We start from the raw sequence: 19,977 nt of genomic DNA, 5'->3' as shown, positions 1-19,977 counted from the left end.
GGCGAGTGCAGATTCAATTATTTTTTTTTATTTTTAAAAGTATAAATTATGCCTAAAATAAAAATTTATATATAGATAATTTTTTTATTTCAAATTTAAATAGATAATTAATGTCGACTCTTTCTTCCAAACTAGCCTAATAAATCTCTTATAAAATTAAAAATATTTAATTTTAATGTAAAATATTTTCAAAGTCACACACCTATGAATATTATTTTAAGCTGATCATATATATCAACTAAACATTAAATCTAAACTTTGTTTCTTCTTTCTTTAATTTATTTTATTGCATTCTTTTTATTTTTAATAAAAAGTGTAACTATTTTCAAATCAATTAAATCAAATTCAAATAATGTTTTTCTTTTTCTAAATTAAAAATTCATTTAAATAATTAAAAATATTTATGTATTTTCTTTGTTGAATATCTTTAGTCTATAAGTTATCCGGTAACATTAAACATTTTTAACAAGCAATTATAAGAGAAGAAATTACATTAAGGAACCAATCTTGAAACATTTTCATGCTCTTGCTATCTATCTCAGAGAATGGTTTTGTTCTTCATGTAACCACTTTCATTCTCACGATTTTTATTACGTTAAATTTGCATTTCAACACTTTGCATCCCAGATGGATCATTGTGGCATTCACGTTATGATTGGTTGGTGAAAGTTTCACGTGGATCACTGATTTTTCATGTGGATTGATTAGTTAGAAATGTAGTGACTGTTGTTACTTTAAAATGGATGACAAATATTCATTACTTTATTTTTTAATCAATCATATTAGACAAACGTTTTTCTCTTGGTTGCTAGCTCAATAGAGGTAATAGGTCATCAATAACGATCAGCCCGGTGAAAAGAAATTTGGCGAGTTAATCAGGGCCAACTCAGACTTGGGTCCAACCCTCAACAAATTCAAAGGGAAGTCTGAGCCCATTACATTCTATCTTGAGGAGCTGCCCGGGGGTTCCCCCAATACCAACGTTCCACTACTCATCCGGGCAAGAATGGCCAACTTTGACGTCCGTCGAATCCTAGTGGACGAGGGTAGCTCCGTCGACATTATGTACTCCCATCTGTTCAATACAATCCAGCTCGACGACTCCCACCTGACTCCTTATGTGGGATCCAATCTCAAGAGTTTCAACGGTACCGCCGCTAAACCTTGGGAATTTGTCGAGCTAATCGTCACCCTCGGAGAGGGAGAAGCCTCAAGACAAGTCAAAGCTCGCTTTCTGGTCATTGACTATCGTCACTTTACAACTGCATTTTCGGGCGACCAACATTATCCAAACTCACCGTGGTCCTTGTAACATCCATAATTTTCCTTAAATTAATTTAATTAGAATTTAAATTATTTTATTGGAATTATTTGGCATTTCTCTGAAAATTATGGAAAATAATAGAATTGGGCCGAGGCAGTGTTTAGTAAAAGGAGGGTGTTATTCACAAGGCCTTTTTACTAAAATTATATTGTTTTTCATAAAAGAAGGAAAAGAGGAAAATTGGAGAAAGAACGTGAAAAGAGCAAAAGAGGGGAAGAGAGCAAGAACGTGAAAGTGCATAAGCAGAGAAAGAGGAAGAGTTCAAGAATTTGGCTAAGGTAAGGGGGACTTACCTGATTAGCATCTATTATCGGGCTAGGAGTTAATAGCATAGAATAGGTGTGGAATTCGTATCAATTGAGTCATATGATAGGTTTAGGGATTAGGTTAAATTGTGTGATTTTTGATCCCTTTGTTGAATCCATGATGTGTATGATGTTATGGTGTTAATTGATGCTTGAATTGTGTATTCTAATGTGCAATTCGTGTTGTATGTGTGATTCTCTTTCTGAAACTCGTACTAGTATGATTTTGAGGGCATTTGGGATGTGTAGAATGCTGTTTTTTTTGCAGGTTGGGGTTTCTGAAATTACCGGTTGGCGTCGTGTCCAAGGGTTGGTGCCGCGAACAGCTGGGCAGAAAGCCAGGAAGTTGTGATACACTCAGGTCGCGCCGCGTACCAGTGTTGGCGCCGCGAAGGCGTACTTGTTTTCCTCGTTTCGCGCCGCGTGAATAGGTTGCGCCGCAAACTGCTTGGCAGAGAGCTGGGGATTTTTGAGATGTTCAGTTCGCGTCGCGAACTAAGTTGGCGCCGCATGCTGTGGGTGTTTGGAATATTTTTAAAAAAGTTTAAAGACGCATAACTTTTTAGCCGTTGGTCCGTTTGATGTGTCATTTCGAGCTAAACGAACCTTATAAAATAATCTATATGATGATGATTGATTTGTTTTAGAATGATGTGGATACATGTATGCTATTTCTTATTGGTGATGATGATTGGGGCGAATACGTGTATGTTTTCTATATGATGATGATGGAATTGTAATTGAATGATGCTAATATATATGAACATACTTGATGATGATGATGATATTGATGATGATGATGATGGTGGTATAAGTATGTTGTATATGTTGCATTCATTCATGTGCATTGATGATATTGTATCCCTGATGATGTGTTGGATCAGTAAAGGGTGTGATTCCCATTGTGTGGAATCTGTGCTTTTAGGGCCGTACCTTGGTGATGTTAGATCGGTCATGGGTTATTCCCATTTGATGATGTTGGTACCACATGCATAGTGTCAGTTCATACATATGCATATTTTTATAACATGATTGGATGTATTCCAGTGTTGTAAATATTGATGATGTGTTGGTTGTTTGTTTGTTATGGTGTGACTTGTTTGAATGTCTATTTATGAAACAATTGGGTGAACGATGCAACTGTGATGTGTTATTGCTTTATGACCTTATAACATTTGTTAATTATGATGAGACTCACCCTTACATGTTGTCATTTTCAGATTGAGGATAGCGGTTGTTCGACTCGGTGAGGATTAGCTCATGAGTCAGTGTTTTAGTTAGCGTCATGTGTAATGCTCTGATAGTTGCAACACTGGGGACGCGATGTTTAGAGTTTATGTTTTATGACTCTAGTTATGTTTTGATGTTTTGAAGGATAAGTTTTAAAGATGTTAAACTTAGTTCGTTTGATTTAATTTCCGCTGTGTTAACATGAAACGTTTTAATTAATAATGATTACCTCAGCGAATGCATGACATGAATGAATGATGTTTGTTTATTTATGAATTGTGACACCCTTATTTCATGTATTCTGAATGACTTGTTTAAATTGTCGCGGGGTTAGTAAGGGGTGTTGCAATAGTGGTATTAGAGCATAGTCGGTCGTTATGACCAGAGTCTTAGTGTCAGTTTTTTTCCTGTGTATGCGACTAGTACGTGTTTTATTCATGCCACACCTTTAGTTGCGATTATTGATACTGGAGCAACTCATTATTTTATTTCTTTGGATTGTGCTAAGAGGTTGAATTTGAAAATATCTGAAATAAATGGAAGTATGGTTATTGATACTCCTGCGTCGGGTTCAGTAACTACTTCGTCTGCATGTTTGAATTATCCGGTTGACATTTTTGGTAGAGAATTTGGGATGGACTTAGTGTCCCTTCCATTGAAACAACTCGATGTAATCCTGGGAATGAACTGGTTAGAATTTAACTGTGTTCACATCAACTATTTTACAAAGACAATAATCTTTCCTGAAGAAGTTGATTCTGATTATTTGGAAATGACAGCTAGACAGGTGGATGAAGCTATCAAAGGTGGTGCAACGGTGTTTATGTTGTTTGCATTGGTGAATTCGAAGGAAAAAGTAGTGAGTAGCGAACTACCAGTAGTATGTGATTTTCCATAAGTTTTTCCGGAAGAAGTGAATGAATTACCACCAGAAAGAGAAGTGGAGTTTTCCATTGAATTGATTCTGGGAACTAGTCCAGTGTCGATGGCACCGTATCGTATGTCATTGTCCGAGTTGACAGAACTGAAGAAGCAGTTAGAAGAATTACTTGAAAAGAAATTCATTCGTGCTAGTGTTTCTCCGTGGGGTGCGCCTGTGTTGCTAGTGAAGAAGAAAGAGGGTTCAATGAGGTTGTGTGTAGATTACAGACAATTGAACAAGGTTACTATCAAGAATCGGTATCCCTTTCTGAGGATTGACGATTTGATGGATCAATTGGTTGGAGCATGTGTGTTTAGTAAGATTGATCTGAGGTCTGGGTATCACCAAATTCGTGTGAAAGATGATGATATTCAGAAGACTGCTTTCAGAACAAGGTATGGGCATTATGAGTATTCGGTAATTTCGTTTGGAGTTACTAATGCACCTGGTGTTTTTATGGAGTGTATGAACAGGATCTTTCATCCTTATCTCGATAAGTTCGTGGTGGTATTTATAGATGATATCCTAATATATTCTAAGAGCGAGGAAGAACATGCAGAACATCTCAAAATTGTGTTGGAGTTGTTAAAAGAGAAGCAACTTTTTGCCAAACTGTCGAAGTGTGAATTTTGGTTAGAAGAAGTTAGTTTTCTGGGACACGTAATTTCTAAGAATGGTATTGTTGTTGATCCTACGAAGATAGAAGCGTTATCTCAGTGGGAAGCTCTGAAGTCAGTGTCAGAGATTCGTAGTTTTCTTGGTCTTGCAGGTTACTACAGAAAGTTCATTGAGGGATTTTCAAAGTTAGCATTGTCGTTAACCAAATTAACCAGGAAGGGCTAGACTTTTATTTGGGATGCAAAGTGTGAGGAAGGATTCCAAAAGCTGAAGAAGAGGTTGACTAGTGCTCATATTTTGATTTTGCCGAATCCGACGGAATCATTTGTGGTTTATTGTGATGCTTCGTTGATGGGTCTAGGTGGTGTATTGATGCAAAATCAACAAGTGGTTGCGTATGCGTCGAGACAACTCAAAGTGCATGAAAGGAATTATCCGACTCACGATTTAGAGCTGGCAGCGGTGGTTTTTGTTTTGAAGTTGTGGCGACATTATTTGTATGATTCGAGATTTGAGGTGTTCAGTGATCATAAGAGTCTGAAGTATCTCTTTGATCAGAAATAACTGAATATGAGGCAGAGAAGGTGGTTGGAATTCCTTAAAGACTGTGATTTTGGTTTGAATTACCATCCGGGTAAGGCAAACGTGGTTGCTGATGCTTTAAGTAGGAAGACTTTGCATATGTCTATGGTAATGGTAAAGGAATTGGATTTGATTGAACAATTCAGAGACTTGAGTTTGGTATGTGAAGGTACTCCTACTAGTGTTAAGTTGGGTATGCTGAAGCTGACCAGCGGTATTCTTGAAGAGATCAGAGAGGGTCAGAAGGCTGATGTCGAATTGGTTGACAAGTTGACTTTGATTAACCAAGACAAGGGTGGTGAATTCAGAGTTGACGAGAATGGTATACTGAGGTTTGGCGACAGAGTTTGTGTTCCTGATGTTGCTGAACTTCGAAGAAGTATTTTAGAAGAAGGACACCGTAGTGGATTAAGTATTCATCCTGGTGCTACCAAGATGTATCATGATTTGAGGAAGCTGTTTTTGTGGCCTGGAATGAAGAAAGAAATTGCTGAGTTTGTATATTCTTGTTTGACAGGTCAGAAGTCAAAGGTTGAACATCAGAAGCCATCTAGGTTTATGCAACCGATGTTTATTCTTGAGTGGAAGTGGGATAGCATATCAATGGATTTTGTTTCTGGTTTGCCAAGGACGGTTAAGAATTATGAAGCTATCTGGGTTGTTGTGGACAGGTTAACAAAGTCTGCCCATTTCATACCGGTAAGAATGGGTTATCCGATGGAAAAGCTGGCTCAATTATATATTGAGAGGATAGTTAGTCTACATGGTATTCCTTCAAGTATCGTGTCAGACAGAGATTCAAGATTTACGTCTAAGTTCTGGGAAGGTTTGTAGAAGGCTTTGGGTACTAAGCTGAGATTGAGTTCTGCTTATCATCCGCAGACGGATGGACAGACTGAGAGGACGATTCAGTTGTTGGAAGATTTCTTACGTGCTTGTGTGTTAGAAAAATGAGGTGCTTGGGATAGTTATATGCCTTTGATTGAATTTACCTACAACAACAGTTTTCATTCGAGTATCGGTATGGCTCCGTTTGAGGCATTGTATGGTAGGAGATGTAGAACTCCATTATGTTGGTACGAATCTGGTGAGAGTGCTGTGATTGGACCAGAAATTGTACAACAGACTATGGAGAAGATTAAGATGATCCAAGAGAAGATGAAAGCTTCTCAGAGTCGTCAGAAGAGTTATTATGACAAAAGGAGGAAGACACTTGAGTTTCAAGAGGGAGATCATATGTTTATGAAGGTTACTCCTATGACAGGTATTGGTCGAGCTTTGAAATCAAAGAAGTTGACTCCGCGCTTTATTGGACTGTTTCAAATTTCTGAAAGAGTGGGAGAAGTGGCATACCGTGTCGCTTTACCGCCGATGCTTGCAAACTTGCATGATGTATTTCATGTGTCTCAATTGAGGAAATACATTTCGGATCCGTCCCACGTGATCTAAGTGGATGATGTACAGGTGAAAGACAACTTAACGGTCGAAACGTTTCCTGTGAGGATTGAAGATAGAAGACTGAAGCAATTGCGGGGCAAGGAAATAGCTTTAGTCAGAGTAGCTTGGGGAGGACCAGCTGAATGGAACGTTACCTGGGAGTTAGAAAGCCGAATGAAAGATTCCTATCCGGAACTATTTGCTTAAGGTATGTTTTCGAGGACGAAAACTCTTTTAGTGGGGGAGAGTTGTAATATCCGTAATTTTCCTTAAATTAATTTAATTAGAATTTAAATTAATTTATTGAAATTATTTGGCATTTCTCTGAAAATTATGGAAAATAATAGAATTGGGCCGAGGTAGTGTTTAGTAAAAGGAGGGGTGTTATTCACAAGTCCTTTTTACTAAAATTATATTGTTTTTCATAAAAGAAGGAAAAGAGGAAAATTGGAGAAAGAACCTAAAAAGAGCGAAAGAGGAGAAGAGAGTAAGAACGTGAAAGTGCGGAAGCAGAGAAAGAGGAAGAGTTCAAGAATTTGGCTAAGGCAAGGGGGACTTACCTGATTAGCATCTATTATCGGGTTAGGAGTTAATAGCATAGAATAGGTGTGGAATTCGTATCAATTAAGTCATATGATAGGTTTAGGGATTGGGTTAAATTGTGTGATTTTTTATCCCTTTGTTTAATCCATGATGTGTATGATATTATGGTGTTAATTGATGCTTGAACTGTGTATTCTAATGGGCAATTCGTGTTGTATGTGTGATTCTCTTTCTGAAACTCGTACTGGTATGATTTTGAGGGCATTTGGGTTGTGTAGAATGCTGTTTTTCTGCAGGTTGGGGTTTCTGAAATTACCGGTTGGCGCCGCGTCCAAGGGTTGGCGCCGCGAACAGCTGGGCAGAAAGCCAGGAAGTTGTGATACGCTCAGGTCGCGTTGCGTACCAGTGTTGGCGCCGCGAAGGCGTACTTGTTTTCCTCGTTTCGCGCCGCGTGAATAGGTTGCGCCGCGAACTGCTTGGCAGAGAGCTGGGGATTTTTGAGATGTTCAGTTCGCGCCGCGAACTAAGTTGGCGCCGCGTGCTGTGGGTGTTTGAAATATTTTTAAAAAAGTTTAAAGACGCATAACTTTTTAGCCGTTGGTCCGTTTGATGTGTCGTTTCGAGTTAAACGAACCTTATAAAATAATCTATATGATGATGATTGATTTGTTTTAGAATGATGTGGATACATGTATGCTATTTCTTATTGGTGATGATGATTGGTGCAAATACGTGTATGTTTTCTATATGATGATGATGATGGAATTGTAATTGAATGATGCTAATATATATGAACATACTTGATGATGATGATGATGATATTGTAGCGGCCGACCAAAAATATTCGAGCGTTTTCACATTCGAAATACAGAGTCGCCACCAAATTTTATTTATCCCAAAAGGGAATGGAAAATAATGATAAAACCCACAAATAATAAATAAGACGGTCATTGTAACCATAAACGGGTTCGGGAGTCGGTTAAGTAAGGGGAAGGTATTAGCACCCCTTACCTCCATCGTACTCGATGGGACCCATTTATTTATTCTTGTGATTGATTGTTAGCGGAATACTTACTTGTGTTCTTTATTAAAGAGAAAGGAACAAAATATAATTTTTTATTTTTGTGCTCGCCAAGACATTTGTATCTTGTGCCTACGTATTCCCCCGTGCAATGGGAAAGTCAGAGCAATCGTAGTTCAAGATAAAACTACGAATTTTTGTTGTTTGATTTTAATGAACGATGTGTGAATCGCTCTTTATGAAAATGTGGTGCGAACTAAGTTAAAGGGTCTTTAATGGAATCAAAGCATTCAAACAAAAGCTTAACGGTCATCGCCTAAATGCTTTAGAGCAACTTGTACAAGTACGTACAAACCCCTCTTGATTAATCCATTATAAACCAAATTCAATTTGATTATCAAAAAGCATTTTGAAGAGAAAGGTGAGACAAGTCGAATTTTAAGGATCTTTAATGGAATCTAAGCATTCAAACAAAAGCTTAACGGCCATCGCCTAAATGCTTTAGAGCAACTTGTACAAGTACGTACAAACCCCTCTTGATTCATCCATTGTTGACAAAAATAAATTGATTAAAAGAAAGTGTTTTGTAAAAAAAGGTGAACTAAATCAAGTTTTAAGAAGTCTTTAATGGAGTTTAAACATCCAAACAATGGCTTAACGGCCATCGCCTAAACGCTCAAAGAACAACTTGTACAAGTACGTACAAACCCTTCTTTCCATTATAGATAAAATGATTTAATTAAAAGAAAGTGTTTTTTTTTTGTAAAAAAGGGTGAATTAAATTGAGTTTCATGGAGCCTTTAATGGAATCCAAGTATTCGAATAAAAGATTAACGGCCATCACCCAAATACTTTTAGGACAACTCGTACAAGTACGTACGAACCCTCCTTGATTCATCCATTAGGACTCGAAAACTCGATTCGATTAGAACAAGCCATTTTTGTATCATTTTAAAATATTTGGAAAGAAATTCTAAACATACATCTAAATAAGATATTTTTGGTCTTTTAATAAATATAGTGAATGAAATAAACAAATAAATATTATTGTGATTTTTTTTATACAAAGAGAAAACTTAACTTTTAACTATATAAATAAAAAGAACTATCATTTTTTTAAGAAAGAAAAAAAACTAACATATATACAATAAAACACTTAGTAAATAAATTAAAAAAAGGCTTAAATAATGATTTCGTCCCTGTAAGTTAGCGTGTTTTTGATTTTAGTCCCTATATCTTTTTTTTTTCGTTCCAAGTCCCCATATGTTCAATTCGCTTTGGCTTCAGTCCCTCATGTGGATGGAACGTTAAAAAAAAGGATGAGGTGGCAAACGTTGCTGACATGGCTAACGTTGGACCATTTTATATTTTTTTTCATTACACATGTGGACATCTTCTGTTTTCAATATATTAAAGAGGGACCAAATGGAAAAAAATAGGATTCATTCTTCTTCTCCTTCAAAGACTTTCTCTCCAAAATCCTTCATCTTCTTCGCTGCACCTCTTCCTTTCTGCGATGGCTTCCAATTCGTCTGCTAACTCTCACCATGTTGAAGCACCGGTTTATGGTTGCAATAGAAGCAAGAAAATGTTTATGTCAAACTCCATTGATAACCCTAAAAGGAGGTTTTGGAAGTGTCAAAATGAAGGGTTAATGTTTGGTTGCAAGTTATTCCTTTGGGATGATGAGCTTGAACGGAATCCAATTAACGACGGTAGAAGTGCATGTGTGTGCAACTGCTCTGAAATGTTGAAGGATTTAGGGTCCATTGTTACTGACATTGAGATTGGCAAAAAGGCAAAGATGAAGATTAAGTTGGAGAAGGAGAAGAGGAAGGTGACTCTGTTGAAGTTGTTACTGGTTGGGTCATGGGGGTTCTTCGTAGCTTGGCACAAATGGTGTTGAACCCAGTTATTTGCTTTTGTTTATTGTTTTTTAGTTCAGTCCCTGTAACAAATATGTATTTTGGAAATGGTCCCTGTACCATATGATGAATGAAAAATCTGTTTTGAATTTGGGTATCATATGTATCATATTATATTTGTCACCCTGTATTGAATTATGCATAAACCAAACTTGATAATGTTCATCAAAGCTAAAACAATTGTAATAGCTATCCAAAACATACTTCAATTATGCATAAAGCATTGAATCCAAAACAAATGTAAAACAGACTTGATAATGTATAAAGCATTATGTATAAAGCATCAGTATCCAAAACATACTTCAATTGAGCATAAAGCATTGTGTCATAAAGCTATAGGCTTTAGCAATATTACATGGTTGTGTCCAAAACATAACTGTTAAATCTCCAAGGCTTAGGCCATAATTCAAAATAAGAAACAACAAGTCTTAAACAAGTCATAGTACATATTTGTTCACATCAACAAGTCATAAACAAGTCTACAATTCCAATGGTTGTGCTGCACTGCTTCCTTCTCCCTTAAGCTTTTTGCACTTGAGTACCCGTGTTCTATCACTCCTCCTCAACTCCAACTTCCTTGCCACTTTTTGTTTGGGTTTTTTTTCCTATGAAGACACAAATTAAAACAGATATAGTTAAGCAAATATCAATATAGCTGAGAGTACTACTCAATTGAAATTTTCAGTAAGAAACTTAACTGGTTTAGGGGGAGCGGGTACAGGTTCATATGTTGTAGCCTCAACATCTCTAAGAGTGTCGCACCCTAAATTTTGACCTAAGTTTTTCATTTGATTCACTCACATTAGCATGGCTCAATTCATTTGCATCATTTGTATTGATTATGTACGAATTAATAGTTGACTGTTTGTGAAGTCCATTAGCCCAGTCATCTTACTAATCACGTTACATCCAAATTGTGACCGAACTTTTGCACCTTGTATATTTGGTTTTTTTGTATCATTTGTTAGTTAGATTAATAGTTAAGTTTATTATTATTGAAATTAATATTTCTTTAATAATCAAACTAATTACTTATAAATTAGCGTTTATAGATAATAATTTGCGTTTTATGCTAATCATTTGCATCCAAATGTTATAATAAGCTTTTGTTTAATTTATGTCATAAAAATAAAAAAATATATATATATAATAAATTTATAATAGTGATAATAATATGCTGAGTTTTGATTGTTTGATTTTAAGCATTAGTAAACAAAAACAATAATAGTCCAACTTTGCATCAGATAAAAGAAAAGGTTCTATTTCTCTCCTTTACAGTTACTGTAGAAATCAAAAAAAAAAGAAAAAGAAAAAAGTTTCCTCCTTCCTCATGTAGCCCACGCCTGTTATCTGCTCCACCACTCTGCTATCAGACCCTGCACCATAGCTATACCAATAGAGTCCAAATCTTTCACCAAAATAGCCATAACAAAAAACCTGCATCAAAAAGTGAAGAACAACGCATCAGAAATTGGTAAGAAGTAAACTTAGTAGACAAGAATCAATTTCAGCCATCCATTCAAATTTATCACCAGCTCATAGTCCCTCTTAAAACCCTAATCTCCTCCCTATATAAAGAGCCATTCATCATCTCATTTCTCACCAACAAAAACCCTAGAAGAACTCTACTAAATTCTTAGTTCTATCCCCCCACTAACAGAGCTCTCCATTCTCTCATAAACCTCCCTTCATACTCAGCAACCACACAGTCAGATCAAACACCCACACACCTCAATTCAAAACCTTCAAACCCCTTAGCCATCTTCATACTACCTTACACCAACAAAATCATAGCACCCTCAAACTTCATTCATAAACCATCATCTTCATAAACCGAATCATAAACCTCATCACCTTCATAAACCGAATCATAAACCTCCAAACATCATTCAAACATATTCTCATCAATAAACCTTAACCGTCACATATTCAAACTAACCTCCCAAACAAACCTTCATTCACAAACGCACACAGAAGTAGCAGCGCAAGAGACAAAGAAGGAAGTGAACAAAGTAGAGAGACGGAATCGAGAGAAGAGTAAAGTGCATACCTGCAAATCATCCGTTGTTCGTTAGTTTTTTCTTCATTTTTTTCTTACAAATTGTTCCTTGTATTCTGCTTTCGATTTCCACTATGTACATGTACTCCATTGAATGATTGAAATTGGGATTTAGGGTTTTTGTGGGGATAAGGGTATCGATATTGTCTGCTCTGTTTGATATTGTTGTTTGAACCGAGAGAGAACGAAACCATGAAAATAGAGAAAGCCATGAGAGAAGGGCGATTGTTTTTTTTTCGCCGTTTGAAATAGCAGAGAGAAAGAATACGTGAAGGAGGCGGACAAGAGAGATTCAGGGTTTTTCTTAACCCGGTTCTTTTGTTGTCAAGAGGGATATTGGGTTAGTTCAGACCGACCCGGCCCAGTTGTTTGTTTGGTAGATGTGATCTCAACTTGGGCCTTACTTTTAAAAATACATCTTAGTTTATTTGTTTAAATAAATGATTTAGTTAGTTAAGTATTTAATTATCTTAATTAAATTGATTAAATTCATTTTAGTCAAATTAATTTTTCTAATTAAATTTTTAATAACTGTTAAGTGCATTTTAATTGATTAAGAAAATTCAAAATCTCAAAATAACAATTTTCATTCAAATAAACTTCTCGATCCAACATCGAGCTTACTTCAAATAATTTCACAATAAATCTTGGTCAACACCAAGTATCATTTTCAAACTTCTTTTGTCACAATCAAAAACTTCAAAAAAAGGGTTTTAATAATCAAATCGAGTTTTGTCAATAATGGATGAAAAGAAGGGTTTGTACGTACTTGTACAAGTTGTTCTAAAGCATTTGGGCGATGGCCGTTAAGCCTTTGTTTGAATGCTTAGATTCCATTATAGACTCATTCAAACTCGATTCGTCTCTTCCTTTTTACAAAAACTCTAAAAATAATCTCAACTCACCAAATCGTTCTTTTCTTCGCCCAAGTGTGAATTCTTTTCATCGCCCAAGTGCGAATCTTTTCATAACAAATCTTGGTCAATACCAAGTTCCTTTTTCAATCAAAATACTTTTTACAACCGAATTGAGTTGAGTCCACAATGGATGAAATTAGAAGGGTTTGTACGTACTTGTACAAGTCGTTCTAAAAACATTTAGGCGATGGCCGTTAAGCCTTTGTTTGAATGCTTGTATCTCATTAAGGACTTCTCAAAATTCAAATCATTTCAATCTCTTTCACCACCCAAGAGGGGTTTGTATGTACTTGTACAAGTTTCTCTTTCAAGCATTTAGGCGATGGCCGTTAAGCTTTTGTTTGAATGCTTGTATCCCGTTAAAAAACTTCATCAAGCTCAATTTAGCAAATGCTCTTTCAAGTATTTTAGGCGATGGCCATTAAGCCATTGTTTGAATGCTTGAATTCCACTTTTTTTCATAAAACAATTTCAATATAAACTCATCTTCTCTTTGCCCAAGTGAAAATCTCGCCCAAGCGCGAACCACATTCAAAAACTCGTCTTCTCGTCCAAGTGCGATTAGACCCATCAAAATTAATCAACAAACTCGTAGTTCTTAGAACTACAATCGCTCTGATTCTTCCATTGAAGATATGTAGGCACAAGACTCAAATGTCTTGGCGAGCACACTAATAAAAAATATAATTTCGTAGCCACGAACTACGAACGCTCTGACTTTCCCATTGCACAAGGGAATACGTAGGCACAAGATTCAAATATCTTGGCGAGCACAATAATAAAAAACCCAAATCCCGTTTCTTTCTTGTCCATATAATAATTAGAACGCAAGTAAATAATAAGCTAACAATCGATCACAAGAATAACTAAATGGGTCCCATCGAGTACGATGGAGGTGAGGGGTGCTAATACCTTCCCCTTGCTTAACCGACTCCCGAACCTAAATTTGGTTGCGATGACCATCTTATCCATTCTTTTTAATTTATGGGTTTTATCGATATTTTCCCTTTCCTTCTTGGAATAAATAAAGTTCGGTGGCGACTCTGTTGTACTTCGAATGCGTGAAAACGCGTCGAGTCACATTTTTACCGCTACAGAAAGTGGCGACTCTGTTGGGGACTTCCAAGAGAGTCAACCCTAATTTAATTTTTCTTGTGATTTTGTTTTCATTTATTTACTTGCTTATTTATTGCCTTTATTATATCATTGTTTGATTTCTTATCATCATGGTTGGAATCTTTCTATTATTGGCACTTTATGGACAAAGCTCTACGCCCGAGCTCAAGAAACACATAAGATAAGATGGTGTTTTAGTATTAAACTTGCTTGACGTAGTGTCATGTAGGAGATACTAATACCCCGCCTAGAGTAGGTCCTTTGAGAAGATGTCTTTGGTTGAGTAAGTTATTTACTCGAGCGATGATGTTTTCAATTTGGATCGTTAACTCTAGGGACCTTTAGAAAAACCCTGAAACCATGACTTTTAGGAAATGGTGGTTTCGCACCCAACTTGCGTAACGTAACTATTACTGTGGGTATGTGCGAAAACCACACTCATAATAGGCTTCGTTTGAAAACACAGTTGGATGGTAAGTTATTTACTAGATGACTGGGTTTTCAAAAGGAGTTTGTAACTCTGAGAACCGCGTCTAGAACCTTTTCAAGATAAAAAACCTTAGAACGATCCTGTGGTGAGCCACTGTGTGCCAAGTAATTTGAATCTTTCTGTATCCAATTGACTTGGAAATCCATTACTTATGAATCATACATGGCATTCATTTTTTCATTAAAAAACAAACAAAGATCTTCATCTTCATGCATCTGCATTCAATTGCATCTTAATCCAATACTCATACATCTATTCCTCCAACAGTTTAACAAGGCAAGCTGATTCCCCGACATCCTTATCAGACACGTAGTGTTTCTCGAAAAAGAATGGCTGACCAAGAGCAACACAACATGGAAGTTAGGATGGAAATCGACGAGTTGAAGGGAAGCATCACCAAGCTCACTGAGATGATGCAAGTGCTAATAGCTAGGGATGCTGAACCCCAAAGAACTGTCATAGCTGAAGTCTCCGAAGCTGTTGAGGATCCCATTCCCGTTCAGAGGCTACCTTCTACCTGGCCAGAATTTGGTTTACCACCTGGTTATACTCCCTCATTCGCGAATACTTTGGGAGTAGGACTTTTTGCGCAACAAATTGCACCAATACCAGTCGTCGCTGAACAGTCACCGATTGTTCACACTACTGTTCAACCTACTTTCAACAATCCTCCTTTTGTCTATCATGTTGATGATTCCGAACATGGTGATCAAGAACATAACCACGAGGTGGAGGAAGTGAAAGAAAAGTACAATGTCCTCGAGAAAAGGTTGAAAGTCGTTGAAGGAAATGACATTTTTGGATTTGATACCATGAACCTCTGTTTAGTTTCTGACTTGATTGTGCCTGCAAAGTTCAAAGTCCATGAGTTCGAGAAATACAAGGGGCACACTTGTCCTAAAGATCATCTGACTATGTACTTTCGCAAGATGGCCGCTTATGCCAACAATGACAAATTGCTCGTCCACATCTTTCAAGATAGCTTAGCTGGAGCTTCTCTGAAATGGTACATGAGTTTGAAGAGGGATCATATCCAAACATGGAGAGATTTGGGTGAAGCTTTCCTGAAACAATACAAGTACAACATGGACTTAGCCCCTGATCGCAGACAACTTCAGACTATGACCATGAGAGATAAGGAAACTTTCAAAGGGTATGCCCAACGCTGGAGAGAGCTAGCTGCTCAAGTCGAACCTCCTCTTGCTGAAAAAGAGCTCACTGGCATGTTTATGGATACCTTGCAGCCAGTCTTCTATGAGAAGATGATTGGAAGTGTCTCTTCTAGCTTTGCTGACCTGGTCACCATTGGAGAAAGGGTCGAAGAAGATTTGAAAAATGGCAAGATTGTCAACGCTGCTGAATCATCCAACAATAACCAAACAAAGAGATTCCCTGGAAACTTCCATAGAAAGAAAGAAGGAGAAACTAATGCTGTTGTGACTAGTGGTGAAGGAACTCAAAATCCACAACCCTACCAAGCTCCAACTTATCCACAAGTACCATTCATGCCTTACTATCAGTATCCACATGTTGCAGCTGCTCAACATCAACAACCATACTTCCCAATGCCATCGCATCAACAACCATGGAGCGCTTCTCATCATAATGCTCCACAAAGTGCTCCTCAGAATGCTCAACAAAATCAGAATAGGCCTCAGAAAGATCCACCAAAGGAGCCTCGCCGCATCGACCCAATTCCAATGACTTACACTGAATTATGGCCTGCACTAATCCATAAGTCGTTGATAGCTCCTAGGACAACTAAAGCTCCAACGCCACCATTCTCCAAAGGATATAATCCTAATGCTAAGTGTGCTTTTCATAGTGGAGTAGTTGGTCATTCCATTGAAGATTGTTGGGTTCTGAAGGAGAAGGTTCAAGACCTCATCGAAAGTAAGATGCTCACCTTTCGAGATGTTAATCCGAATGTGGTCACTAATCCCCTACCCCATTGAGTGTCGAGACACAAGGGATTCTCCTAAAGCTAGATATCAGACGGTAAAGCTCATCCTTGCTGCTGATAGTTACTAGGCCTCTGTCATTTTTATTCTTTCAATTCCCCTTGTTTGTATTGTGCTTTGTTGCATTTGAATTCTGTAATCTTTAATCGTAATTTTAATGAAATGAGCATTGCATTTGTTTTGAATCAATCATAATGTGTTTTTCTTGCTTTAATTTCGTATCACTTACACAAAATCAAAATTCAAAAAATATATATATATATTTTGCTTTTCCACTTCACTTTCTTTGTCAGCTTTCTGTCTAAGCAAGATTTGAGGGAGGATGACGAAAAACGAATACCCAATTTGCAACAGTGTGCTTTCAAATAAAACTTTGTTGATGATGTACAGGCATTCTTTCAAATCCCCAAACACTGGAGATATAAGGATGATAATCCCTAGTCAACCCCTTTGAGCCTTAGAAGTAGGTGTTTTCTTTTTTCACGAAATTTAAACCCTTAATCAAAACCTGGGGCAGGGTAGTTATTCAGTTAAAATGTTTAATTCATAAGATTTCCAAGAGAATCGTTTCATGGGAACAATTCCCGATTAAAGGTTCAATCCTCTCTTCGTACACAATGTCGAAGAAGACCTACAACAGTTGTTTCCATTGAACCATCAATGTGGTAGTCATCATTTTCAATCCCTTTCAGATTATTGGACAAGTGTCACACAAGTTGTTCAAACAAAAATCAAAGAAAATCCCGTTAAGTCAAAACCTAAAAAAGGAGACTTAGGCAAAAAAAAATAGGGATATAAAAGTAAAAAAAAAAAAGAGATCAAAAGATCATTGTCAAAATCAAGAACAAACTTGTGTGACTTTCGAAGAAGAATAGGTGACTGCCACCTTAGAACTCATTGGTTCTCAAACATCGTCTGCAAATTCTCTTGGAAGTCGAATACTTGTAAGAGTTAACTGAACTTAGGACTGGAGTACATCACGAAGAATGGGTGGGTAAAAATTAAAATTTGAGCCTATATCCTTTGTTTCTTAAATCGTGAACCTGGCCACGTTACAACCTTCAAAAGTCCTAATTGAAGCAAGGTTTCTTTTGAAAGCATACTAAAGCAAGGTCGCGTTAACCTGACTCCTGAATATTTGCTAATCATTTGTTTTGATACCACGATATCACATCATCTTTCACAACTTGAATTTCAAACTTCCATTGCATCCTCATTGGGATTTATTCATCGTATACCACAGTTTCATTTCAATAAATGATTTGTTTTCAAAACTTGCATGCACGTCGCATTAAAATTACCATTTTGAATAGAATAGTTTCATTTGTAAATAAGCACTTTCCATCAAGGAAGTTCCAACAATGGAAATCATTCGAAGAGCCTAAAGTGGCATCAGCAAAGTCACATCACTTCAAAAGTCCATCATTCAGGGGCATTTCATTTCAAAGTTCCCGAGCATTGGGGCATGTCATATCAGGATCATCAGTTTGAATCTAAATTTCGTTGAAGAAAGTTTCTCCATATACTTAGCATTCTGGGGCAAATCAAAGCCAAGACCTTTCCTTCAAGCCGTCCAAGCAGACTATGCCATATCAAGTAGTCCTCAAACTTATAATTGGTGCCGAGAATTACGCTTGCGCAAACCTTCTACCAAAAGACCTTTTCCACCTCACAAAAAAAATCATTACCCTTCACTGGGGCACTTGTTAAAACATTCAAACCATAAATTTCATTCATAGCATGCATTCATCAATCATGCATATCATTCATGGGGCAACCTCCCACAACATCAAATTGAAATTTCAATCTTGCTCAGTCTTTTTCCAATAAAAAAACCAAGCCTGGTCCACCATGGATACCCAAAAAAGAATTTCACCGCCCATTAGGCACCCATCCAGTAAATTCATTACCTGCATTGATCAATTGTCATATGCATCAATTTGCACAAAAACATCTCATACATGAGCACAAATCATGCATAGGGGATCATTATCTTCTTGTTAACTTGAGTCAACCCATTGGTTGAAATCGATCATCGTTTCCTTATCATTTGAATCAACTCATTGGTTGAAAATAATCAGTCTCTTCTTGTCAACCCATTGGTTAAAATTTATCATTTACCTCCTCAACTCATTGGTTGAGGCTGGTCTTTCACTTTCCGATTAACATAAGTCAACTCATTGGTTGAAATCAATTTCTTCATACCCTCATCGACTCATTGGTTGATAACGAATTGTTGTTTACTTACATTAACTTAATGGTTGATGTTAGTTATGTCTTTTTTCAACTCATTGGTTGATAACGAATTGTTGTTTTCCTACATTAACTTAGTGGTTGATGTTAGTTATGTCTTTTTTAACTCATTGGTTGATAACGAATTGTTTGTTTACCTTCATCAGCTTAGTGGTTGATGTCAGTTATGTCTTTTTCAACTCATTGGTTGATAACGAATTGTTTGTTTACCTTCATCAACTTAGTGGTTGATGTCAGTTATGTCTTTCTTCAACTCATTGGTTGATAACGAATTGTTGTTTACCTTCATCTACTCGTTGGTTGATGTTGGCGTTCCTGTTTTAAATCGTACTCGACTCATTGGTTGAGATCGATGTGTCGACTTTCATCAGCTTAGTGGTTTGATGTTAGTTATGTCTTTTTTCAACTCATTGGTTGATACCGAATTGTTATTTACCTACATTAGCTCATTGGTCGATGTTGGTTATTTCCTTGTCTTAATCAAATCAACTCATTGGTTGAAAACGGTTTTTGGCACCATGGACTTTCCCTGCGAGTCTTCCCATTGGAACTCATTGACACAATCATTTTCTTCAATCCCCACAGATTTTCATATCCCAGCAAGAATTCATACACCCATGCATTCATAACATCTCATTGCTTCAAAAGGCAAAATTCGGGTCTTTTTTGTATTTAATTCTCTTTAGCCACCGATACCTTGAACACTAAAGTCGTTCGAGCTATCTGGCTAAAAATAATTAAATAGGGGCATTTGTCGCACCCTAAATTTTGACCTAAATTTTTCATTTGATTCACTCACATTAGCATGGCTCAATTCATTTGCATCATTTGTATTGATTATGTACGAATTAATAGTTGAGTGTTTGTGAAGTCCATTAGCCCAGTCATCTTACTAATCACGTTACATCCAAATTGTGACCGATCTTTTGCACCTTGTATATTTGGTTTTTTTGTATCATTTGTTAGTTAGATTAATAGTTAAGTTTATTATTATTGAAATTAATATTTCTTTAATAATCAAACTAATTACTTATAAATTAGCGTTTATAGATAATAATTTGCGTTTTATGCTAATCATTTGCATCCAAATGTTATAATAAGCTTTTGTTTAATTTATGTCATAAAAATAAAAAAAATATATAATAAATTTATAATAGTGATAATAATATGCTGAGTTTTGATTGTTTGATTTTAAGCATTAGTAAACAAAAACAATAATAGTCCAACTTTGCATCAGATAAAAAAAAAGGTTCTATTTCTCTCCTTTACAGTTA

At 36.6% G+C, this 19,977-nt stretch overlaps 1 protein-coding gene across 1 annotated transcript; it reads left to right on the top strand.

Annotated features, from left to right (window-relative positions):
• Nucleotides 1-14,818: 14,818 nt before the first annotated feature.
• Nucleotides 14,819-16,444, top strand: LOC131650165 (uncharacterized). Its single transcript, XM_058919891.1, has one exon. The coding sequence runs from the start codon at nucleotides 14,819-14,821 to the stop codon at nucleotides 16,442-16,444; it is 1,626 nt and encodes a 541-aa protein (XP_058775874.1).
• Nucleotides 16,445-19,977: the final 3,533 nt, after the last annotated feature.

This window comes from Vicia villosa, linkage group LG2 (genome assembly GCF_029867415.1).
Source record: "Vicia villosa cultivar HV-30 ecotype Madison, WI linkage group LG2, Vvil1.0, whole genome shotgun sequence".
In the NCBI taxonomy this organism is placed as follows: Eukaryota; Viridiplantae; Streptophyta; class Magnoliopsida; order Fabales; family Fabaceae; genus Vicia; species Vicia villosa.
The sequence above is the reverse complement of the archived record's forward strand: the minus strand, read 5'-3'. Positions and strand labels throughout refer to the sequence as shown.